Consider the following 10,134-nt stretch of genomic DNA (forward strand, 5'->3'; position numbering starts at 1 on the left):
TTTGGTTATTTATTATTTGATTCTTGTGGATGAATTTCCGAATTTACCCTCACTTTTGACAGAAAATTTACCAGACTTGACGGAAGGACTGCTGGTGCAACGAAACACAGAGTTGAGTGACCCCGGCAACTAATAATTGAATTGATGGACCAAAGTGTAACTACGGGTATAGTTGAGGGACCATTGCTGCGAATAACCCATTTTTCAAACAAGCTTCTATCTAATTACAGGCCTTCATCAGGGAGCTCGAGCAGTTGTTTACCTCCTCAGAGCAAATACATTTGGCGGGCACTTTCTAATCATGCACACTACAATACAGCATTATTTTTACTCAACTTAATTTGTCAATGGCATGGGGAGAGACCCCACACTGTGGGATGCACCAGATGAGCTTAGGCCTGAGAGGTTCTTAGGGAAGGCAATTGATGTGAAGGGACAGAGTTTTGAGTTCTTTCCATTTGGCTCAGGAAGGAGGATGTGCCCTGGTTATAGTCTTGGACTGAAAGTGATAAGGTCTTGCTTGGCCAACATGTTGCTTGGGTTCAATTGGAAATTGTCTGAGAATGTGAGAAAAGAAGATTTGGGCATGGAGGAAGTTTATGGATTGTTAACACCTCGGAAGTTCCCACTTGTTGCCGTAGTTGAACCTCGGCTACAAATCCATCTTTACTAGTGATATTGAATCTGATGGTTTCCCTGCTTGCTTTTTTTTTTTCTTTCCCTTTTTCATCTATTTAGTGAGTGCCCGGATATGTATTATGAACCTTCTCTATAAAAATAGGACTAGTCCTACCTACTCAATAAAACTGTGTATGAATGTTTGTGATGGTAAGTTGCAGTGCTTTGTTGATTGCCCTGTCTCTGCACTCTGCATTATGCCTCTTCTCCTAGAGTGAGTTAGATTAATCTCATCCGGAAATATGAACTATATGTTTCGAGATTAGGGAGACTTATTGACATGTGTGGTGTATGTGGGCTGTTGGACTAATCAACCAGCTTCCGGCCATTAATGCTCGTTCTACATCACGATTAAATCCACATAGCTGGAGTGGAGTCATGGAGACTTGACAGTAAGAGTACGATGCCTGAACAAATTAAACAAACCACAGCTCATTATGGAGCCCTACACAATGTTACAATGATGAAAATGGACAAGGACATAACTGCTAGTACCCATAATGCTAGTGCCAATTTATGCAAATTGGTTAAATGGTGAATCGGATGATTCGATGCTATTGAAGCTTACAAAGCTCACAAGTAATGCAACCTCTGTTCCATGTTACATTTGTTTTCCCCTTCAATTTCTTTATATCTCAGTCCCTTAGAGCATCCGCAATGATGCTCTCTATTTCTTAGCTAAAATTTAGCTAAAAATATAAGAAAGCTATTTTAGGAGTTCTCTAAAAAATTTCAACTCCAACCATACTCCCTAATTTGGAGAGTAATAAATGCTATAACTCTTTTTTGATTGGTCCATCTCTATTAAAAAATAAAAAAAATAGTTAGCATTAAATAAAGGTTTGAAATACTCATTAAATAAGGCAGCATTAAATTATAGAGAGCCACTAAGAGTCATTTCTCTCTCCTCAGATTTAGGAGCTCTTAGAGGACTCTCTATTTTAGGAGGTGGATAGGGAGCATGGTTGGAGTTGCATTTTTACAATTCCTCCCTAAAATTTGTCTAAGGAGGTGGTTTAAGGAGTCCATTGCGGATGCTCTTACTGATAAAAACGAATTACAATCTTATTGAGAAGGCCTAGTTCTATTCTTTTTGTTAAAACTAAGCCTCCCTACTTGATGGAACAAAAAAGAAACTTAAAGCTGGCACATTATCAAGTTCACATATAATTAGTAAAGACGAATTGGCAGCCGAGGTTCTGTGACTACAACAAGTGGGAACTTCCGATGTGTGACCAATCCATAAGATTCCTCCATGCCCAAATCTTCTGTTTTCACATTTCCAGGCAGTTTCCAGGTGAACCCATGTAACATGTTAGCCAAACAAGACCTTACCATTTTCAGTGCATGACCATAACCAGGGCACATCCTCCTTCCTGAACCAAATGGAAGCAGTTCAAAACTCTGTCCTTTCACATCAATTGCATTATTCCCTAAGAATCTCTCAGGCCTAAACTCATCTGGTGCATCCCACAGCGTAGGATCTCTCCCCATGCTCCATGTGTTCACAAGCACTAGAGTTCCTTTACAAACATCATAACCTGCCACATTGCAATCCTCAAGAGCTAAATGTGGTAGCAATACAACCACAGGGTGCTTCCTCATTGCCTCTTTCATAATAGCATCTATATAAGGAAGGTTTTCGAGGTCTTCCTCTTCTACCCATCTCTCTCTTCCAATCACTCTATCGAGCTCTTCAGTGGCCTTTTCGATGAGGTTTGGTTGTTTTATGAGTTCAGACATTGCCCATTCCAAAGTGGTAGCAGAGCTATCAGAGCCTCCAATTATCAAGTCCTGAGTGAATGCCTTGACAGTGTCATAGGTGAGCTTAACTTCAAGATCGTTAGGATCATCAACCAGCTGCAATAGTAAATCCACCGTGTCCTTTGCCACAAACTCCTCCACTCCTTCCTTCCTGGCCTTGTGTTCATTGAGCACAAACTCATAAAACCGGTCCAACTTTTTCTGTAAGGCCTTCATTCGCTTTACATAGCCTTGCAAGTCAAAAACATCTAGCCACGGTATCCAATCCCCTATATTGGCTACCGCATCAAGCAAGAGCAACTCATCTATCATGTCCTGAAATTCTTTGAGTGATATTATCGAACTCTTGGATTTGGTCAAGCTAAAATGGTCCTTACCCAACACAATTCTGCACATAACGCTAAGAGTTAGGCGTGACAGATGCTGTTTGAGCACAACTGCCTTCCCTGACATGGCATAGAGTCGCGAAATAAAAGCGAGATTTTCCTCAACCCGGATGTATCGAAAAGACTCTAGACTTTTTGAGCTAAAGAGCTCAGAGATGAAAATTTTGCGGCCTTGACGCCAATATGGACCATAAGGTGCATAAGTGACATTGAGGTGGCCATAATTGAGGTACTTGCCTGCTGCAGTTTGAGGCCTAGAGGCAAAGATGCGATCATGCGTCTTTAAAAATTGCTTTGCCATTTCTGGAGATGAGGCAACTACAACTGGGCAGGAGCCAAGCTTAACCTGCATTATTGGTCCATAAGTTTGGGACAACTTGTGAGCGGATTGATGAGGCAGAGGACCAACGAGGTTCAGGTTGCCTATTATAGGCCATGGTTTGGGACCTGGTGGAAGTTTTAGCTTCTGGGGTAGGGGAAAGAGAATTTTGGAGAGAAGGGCCAGAGCAACAAGCAGTGCAAGGGTTCAAAAAACTTAAAACAGCCAAAGAAAAAGAAGAAGCCTCCTCCATTGACATTGTTGTGTATGAAGGTTAAGGATATTGCAGGTAATTTATAGTTGAAGAAGTAGCTAGGTATGTCGTCGGGTCGGCTATGATATTTCTATCTTTACTCAAAGTGTGAAAAGTAGGGAAGTTAATTAGTACCTATGTACAGATGCCCCACCCCACGCATGTTGCAATTATTCATAGAAGAAGCCTCCATTGTGTATAGGTTGAGAAGTGCGGCCTTCACTGATATTGCAGGTAATTTATAGTTCAAGTAGGTATGTGGGCTATGATATTTCTTAACCTTTGTTTTAAATTTGATTTAGTGATACAGGAATGACTTGAGTTAAGTTAGTGAATATCATCATCAATCACCATTCATTTGTGTTTTACTCTGTTGAAAATACTAATGCCCATTTGTGACAAAAAGATCCAAAAGGTTCTAGAAGAATCATTAATATGACTAACTTGGTGGAAGAGCCTAAACTATTGGAGAAGCTTACATGTCGGCAAAACCAATGTGAACCTTGGAGAATTATCTAGAGAAAGCCACACACTGTGGCTGGAGTAAAATCATTTTGTTTCAACTATTGTCTATTGTCCTAAACCCTTCACCTCCTATAAATTCCAACACATTCTAACATTAATCTCGTTTCAGTTCTGAGAATAGGCATAGAAATGCAGCATTGTCTTGTCAATCACACTTAAAGTTACTCCGACAGATGCCCCATACCACACATGCTGCCATTATGGTCTCTAGCTCTTGAATTCATGGTGGGATGGTTGGCTGCTTTGCTTGAGATATTTCCATTTGGGGAATGAAGAAGAGAAAGCATGAATATCAATTATTTTTAGACCCTTACCTTATAACTGTTGAAATTAATGCACATTTGTGCTAAAGAAATGTGTGGAAAAATCTAGAAGCTTTGAGATAAGCCTAAACTATTGGAGAATTATCTAGAGAAAGCCACACATTTATGGAGTAAAGAGATCAAGTTGGTGGAAGAATCTAGAGTTGTGGAGAAAAGAATAAGGAGGTGGAACAAAAAGCAATTGAAGTTTGAAGAACTTTCTAGAAGAAGAACATCGTGTTGCATCATGGCTAAACAATAGCCACAAAAATAAATATTGTAAAATATAGAAGTTTCTAGTAAAAGCTACATACTTGGTGATGTAGGCAAAGAATGCCTATAAATAGGCATGCAACCACAATGAAATGTGGAGTGAACCAATCAACTCCCAATCCATGTGGGAGTAAAGAAGCAAACTCCCAAACTATAAGGGAGCCAAGAGCTACCCAAAGGAAGCTATGTTGAGAGCCAATAAGCTCACCAATCTAAGTGTAGGGCCAAATAGCCCAAACTATTCTAAATCAAGTGTGGTGGCCAATAAGCCAAAATAAGCTAAGAAGAAGGCCGATTAGCCTACACTCACCTATTTACTATTCTCCTCCAATCTAATAAAATCACTTTGTTTCCCCTACAAACCAACAAGTGGTATCGTAACACACACATCACACCCCCTCAAACTAACATGGTATCAGAGCAACACACATCACACACCTCCTCAATTCCAACAATAACAAGTCGACATCAGTGATTTTTGATGCATTTTGATGAGTTTTTGTTCCACCTGAATGTCTGTCTGGCTCTCCAACAACAGAGAGGATCAAGGTTGTTTCATGTTGCAAATTTGCCCTAGATGTCAATGCTGCATATTTTCAGATGATTCACGATTTACGCCACATAGCCGGAGCCATGGAGACTTAAGTTAACAGTGAGTGGAGCAATGAGCACAGAAGAATGGCTGAACAAATGAAATAAACCACAGCACATTATGGAGCTCCACAGGATGATTGGGTAGATGGGTGGGTGGAAGAGATCATGGAACTTGTCACATGTGCCACACTTACGTCCCAATTCAGATTTCAGTCCCTCTTTGATAAAAACGAATTACAACTTATTGAGTAGAAGTTATTTTTTTGTGAAAACTAAGCCTCCCTACTTGATCAAAATATATATTGGCAGACTACATAGATGGAACTAAAAGGAAATTTAAAGCTGGCACGATTTACAGAGTTTTTTTATTTTTTATTTTCTATTGTTGATACTGGCGATATGTTGATGAGGAGGGATTTGAACATAGGAGGGATTTGAACATAGGACCTTGGGTGCAACCTGCAGATTCAAATATAGTTAATAAAGATTGATTGGCAGCCGAGGTTCTGTGACCGCAACAAGTGGGAACTTCCGAGGTGTGACCAATCCATAAACCTCCTCCATGCCCAAATCTTCAACTTTCACATTTTCAGGCAGTTTCCAGTTAAACCCATGTAACATGTTAGCCAAACAAGACCCTATCATTTTCAGTCCAAGACTATAACCAGGGCACATCCTCCTTCCTGAACCAAATGGCAAGATCTCAAAACTCTGTCCCTTCACATCAATTGCCTTCCCTAAGAACCTCTCAGGCCTAAACTCATCTGGTGCATCCCACAGTGTGGGGTCTCTTCCCATGCTCCATGTGTTCACAAACACTAGAGTCCCTTTACAAACATCATAACCTGCCACATTGCAATCTTCAAGAGCTAGATGTGGTGCTAGCATTACAACCACAGGGTGCTTCCTCATGGTCTCTTTCATAATTGCATCTATATAAGGAAGGTTTTCGAGGTCTTTCTCTTCTACCCACCTCTCCTTCCCAATCACTCTGTCAAGCTCTTCTGTTGCCTTTTCGATCAGGTTTGGTTGTTTTATGAGCTCAGACATTGCCCATTCCAAAAGGGAAGCAGAGGTATCAGTGCCTCCAGCTATCAAGTCCTGATTTTAATTTGGATGAACAAAATTAATAAGCCACATGAACAATTTTGTGTAAAGCTTTATGATGTGTTTTTAGATCTACATAAGTTTTATATAGAAATGTTCTCTTGCCATACTGCATAACGTGCGGACCAAATTGACAGTATGGCAAGAGAACATTGCAGTAATCTTACGAAATTTAATAAGTGAACATGATTTTGGAAGCATATACCTGAGTGAATGCCTTGATACTGTCATAGGTGAGCTTAACTTCAAGATCATTAGGATCATCAACCAGCTGCAATAGTAAATCCACCATGTCCTTTGCCACAAACTCCTTCACTCCTTCCTTCCTGGCCTTGTGTTCATGGAGCACAAACTCATAAAACCGGTCCATTTTTTTCTCTACGGCCTTCATTCGCTTTGCATAACCTTGCAAGTCCAAAAAATCAAGCCATGGTATCCAATCCCCTATATTGGATACCCCTTGAAGCAAGAACAACTCATCTAACATGTCCTGAAATTCTTTGAGTGACATTATCGAACTCTCGAATTCGGTTGAGCTAAAATACTCCTTCCCCAACACAATTCTGCTCATAATGCTAAGATTTAGGCGTGACACATGCTCTTTGAGCACAACTGCCTTCCCCGACAAGGCATAGAGTCGCGAAGCAAAAGCGCGATTTTCCTCAACCCGAATGTATTGAAAAGACTCTAGTCTTTTGGAGCTAAACAGCTCCGTGAGAAAAATTTTGCGGCCTTGACGCCAATATGGACCATAAGGTGCCCAGGTGACATTGTGGTAGTCATAAGTGAGGTACTTGCCTGCAGCAGTTTGAGGCCTAGAGGCAAAGATGTGATCATGTGTCTTTAAAAATTGTTTTGTCATTTCTGGAGATGAGGCAACAACAACTGGGTAGGAGCCAAACTTAAGCTGCATTACTGGTCCGTAAGTTTGGGACAATTTGTGAAGGGATTGATGAGGCAGAGGACCAAGGAGATTGAGGTTGCCAATTATAGGCCATGGTTTTGGACCTGGTGGAAGTTTTGGGCGTTTGGCTAATAGAATTTTGGAGAGAAGGGCCAGAGCGGCTAGCAATGCAAGGGCTAAAACAGCCAAAGAAGAAGAAGCCTCCATTGTGTGAAGGTTGAGAAGTGCAGTGTTGACTGATATTGCAGGTAATTTATAGTTGAAGGAGCTAAGTGGGTTATGATATTTCTTAACCTTTTTTGTTTGATTTGGTGAGACACGAATGATTCGAGTAATTGAAGAGATCATCATCAGTATTAAAAAATATATATATTATCCTCCCAAGACCTTTATGTGCTGTGTGGTCCCTACATCACCGTCCCTTTGTTTTTTATTCACACAATAATCTCGTGCAAAATTTGATCCAAAAATAAATAAATAAAGGGTTCATGTAAGAGCATCCACAGTGGGGGTGTAAATTCGGGGGTGTAAAGTCACTTTTACATCCCTTTTACACCTCCGGGGGGTGTAAATATGTTTTTTGCTCCAGTGGGAGGTGTAAATTCGAGGGTGTAGCCGTGGGTCCCAGCCTTTTATGTTGACTTTTCTTCATTTTTCTTCTCTTTTCTCGGGTGGGTCCCACCTGCAAGAGATGTAAAAATGGATGTAAATATACATTTTATTTTACATCCCCATGGTGGTGATGTATATTTACATCCATTTACATCTCACCATTGGAGACCATTCCGGTGACTCGGGGTGTATATTTAATATACACCCCCCACTGTGGATGCTCTAAGCAAACAAAACCTTAACCTCATGCAAGCAAAAAAACAGGCTCATTGAGTGCCCAACAGCCATACATGTAAATCTCATATTGGATTGGATTTTTAAGCGGTCATGGATTTTTGTATAATGGAAAAGGTCCGATCTAATTTGGGATTCAGACAAAGCATTGTGGTTAGTAGTGTGGGTGCTTCGGGTGGGTTATGTTTGATGTGGACTGAAGAAGTGGACATTTCCGCTAACTCTTTCAGCCCCCACCACATTGATGTTTCTGTGACAGTTATTGGTGTTCATGGCAAGTGGCGGTTGACTGGCTTTTATGGTCACCCAGTCACCTCTGAAAGATACAAGTCCTGGGAGCTTCTGAGCTTGTTAAGCTCCTCTAATCCTCTCCCTTGGGTGTGCATAGGAGACTTCAATGAAATTTTGGCAGCCCATGAAAAATCTGGTGGCGCGACGAGGAATGAATGGCAGATGAGGAATTTCAGGAATGCTGTCGACACCTGCGGCCTTAGAGACTTGGGCTTTAGCGGACCTAAGTACACTTGGTGGCGTAACAATCCTGAGGAAATTAAAGTTAGGCTGGACAGGGCGCTGGCCACCGGTGATTGGTGCGAGCGCTTTCAGGGCTCTCAAGTGATTCATTTAAATCCTTCCAAATCTGACCACCTTCCTATTCGCCTCATGGTTCGTGAAAACTGGATTAGATACACAAAACGGAAGAAGCGGTTTAGGTTTGAGGAAGCCTGGGCCCTTCACGAAGGGTGTGCTGAAGTCATTAAAAGAAGTTGGGACTCTGTGCGAGGGAGGTTGACGCCGAACTCAACTATGGAGAAAATTAAAGCGACACGGGTGAATCTTCTCAAGTGGAGTGGCCGCCTTTTTGGTCAGATTCCTTTTGAAATCCAAAAGACCCGTGCCCAGTTAGACACTCTTTTGGATGCTCCGCCCTCAAGGCAAGTGGTCAGTGAAAGGGTGCAACTTACCTCTCAACTTGATACCCTGTTAGCCCAAAATGAGACTTATTGGAGACAGCGCTCTCGGGCTATCTGGTTGAGGGACGGGGACAGTAACTCTAAGTTCTTCCACCAGCATGCGTCACATCGCAAGCGGAAAAACCGCATCCATGGGATTTTTGATTCTGACGGCAGATGGCAGACATCGGAGAAGGGGATAGCAGGCACGGCGGTTAATTACTTCAAAAATCTGTTCACATCTTCTGGGAACAAGGATTATGTTGCGATTATTGACGTGGTGGCAGAACGCGTAACCTCTGACATGAATCAGACTCTCCTCAAGGAGTTTACAGCGGAGGAAATAAAATCTGCTGTATTTCAGATGCACCCCTCTAAAGCCCCCGGACCCGATGGGATGTCAGCCTTTTTCTATCAAAAGTATTGGGACGTTGTTCGTGCTGATGTCGTGAGCTCGGTTTTGGAGTTTCTAAGATCTAGCAGGCTGGTGGATAATTTTAATTTTACTCATGTGGCCCTAATTCCCAAGGTTAAGGAGCCAAAGAATATGACACAGCTTCGCCCAATTAGCTTATGTAATGTTCTTTACAAGATCTGTGCAAAAGTGTTGGCCAATCGCCTTAAGCCAATCCTGAACGAGGTAATTGGGAGTAATCAGAGTGCCTTTGTCCCAGGCAGAACAATTTCTGATAATTCAATTGTGGCCTTTGAGACCCTTCACTTCATGAAAAGAAAGCACACGGGAAAGCTCGGGACCCAAGCTTTGAAACTGGACATGAGTAAAGCGTATGACAGGGTGGAGTGGGGTTTCCTGCGGGACGTTATGCTTCGAATGGGCTTTGACCCTCGGTGGGTTCTTCTGATTATGAAGTGTGTGACCACTGTTTCATATTCTTTCATGATTAATGGCAATCCCATGGGTTTTGTTGTGCCTCAGCGTGGCCTTCGCCAAGGTGACCCCCTATCCCCATACTTATTTTTGCTTTGTGCTGAGGTTTTCTCAGGTTTACTGCTGAAAGCTGAGCAGATGAATCTGCTTCATGGGGTGGCCATATGTAGGGGGGCCCCATCTGTTAGCCACCTTTTCTTTGCAGATGACAGTTTCTTATTTACGAGGGCCACCCACCATGAGTGTCTGCAGCTTCGAGCCATCTTTCAGGCTTATGAGAAGGCCTCTGGACAAATCATTAATCTGGAAAAAAGTGCTGTCTCTTTTAGTGCCAATGTTGA

General features: G+C 42.0%; 1 protein-coding gene and 2 pseudogenes across 1 annotated transcript; 1 reads left to right on the forward strand and 2 right to left on the reverse strand.

Annotated features, from left to right (window-relative positions):
- Positions 1–352: 352 nt before the first annotated feature.
- On the forward strand, positions 353–673 carry LOC110749173 (dimethylnonatriene synthase pseudogene; annotated as a pseudogene).
- Positions 674–1,508: 835 nt separating this feature from the next.
- Positions 1,509–3,636, reverse strand: LOC110749172 (trimethyltridecatetraene synthase pseudogene; annotated as a pseudogene).
- A 1,535-nt stretch (positions 3,637–5,171) lies between these two features.
- On the reverse strand, positions 5,172–7,404 carry LOC110749125 (trimethyltridecatetraene synthase-like). The gene is made up of 2 exons (XM_021949144.2): positions 6,407–7,404; positions 5,172–6,195 (listed from the first exon to the last, which is right to left on the reverse strand). The coding sequence occupies exons 1-2, from the start codon at positions 7,310–7,312 to the stop codon at positions 5,572–5,574; spliced, it is 1,530 nt and encodes a 509-aa protein (XP_021804836.1). The 5' UTR covers positions 7,313–7,404; the 3' UTR covers positions 5,172–5,571.
- Positions 7,405–10,134: the final 2,730 nt, after the last annotated feature.

This window comes from Prunus avium, chromosome 7 (assembly GCF_965620075.1).
Source record: "Prunus avium chromosome 7, drPruAviu1.hap1.1, whole genome shotgun sequence".
In the NCBI taxonomy this organism is placed as follows: Eukaryota; Viridiplantae; Streptophyta; class Magnoliopsida; order Rosales; family Rosaceae; genus Prunus; species Prunus avium.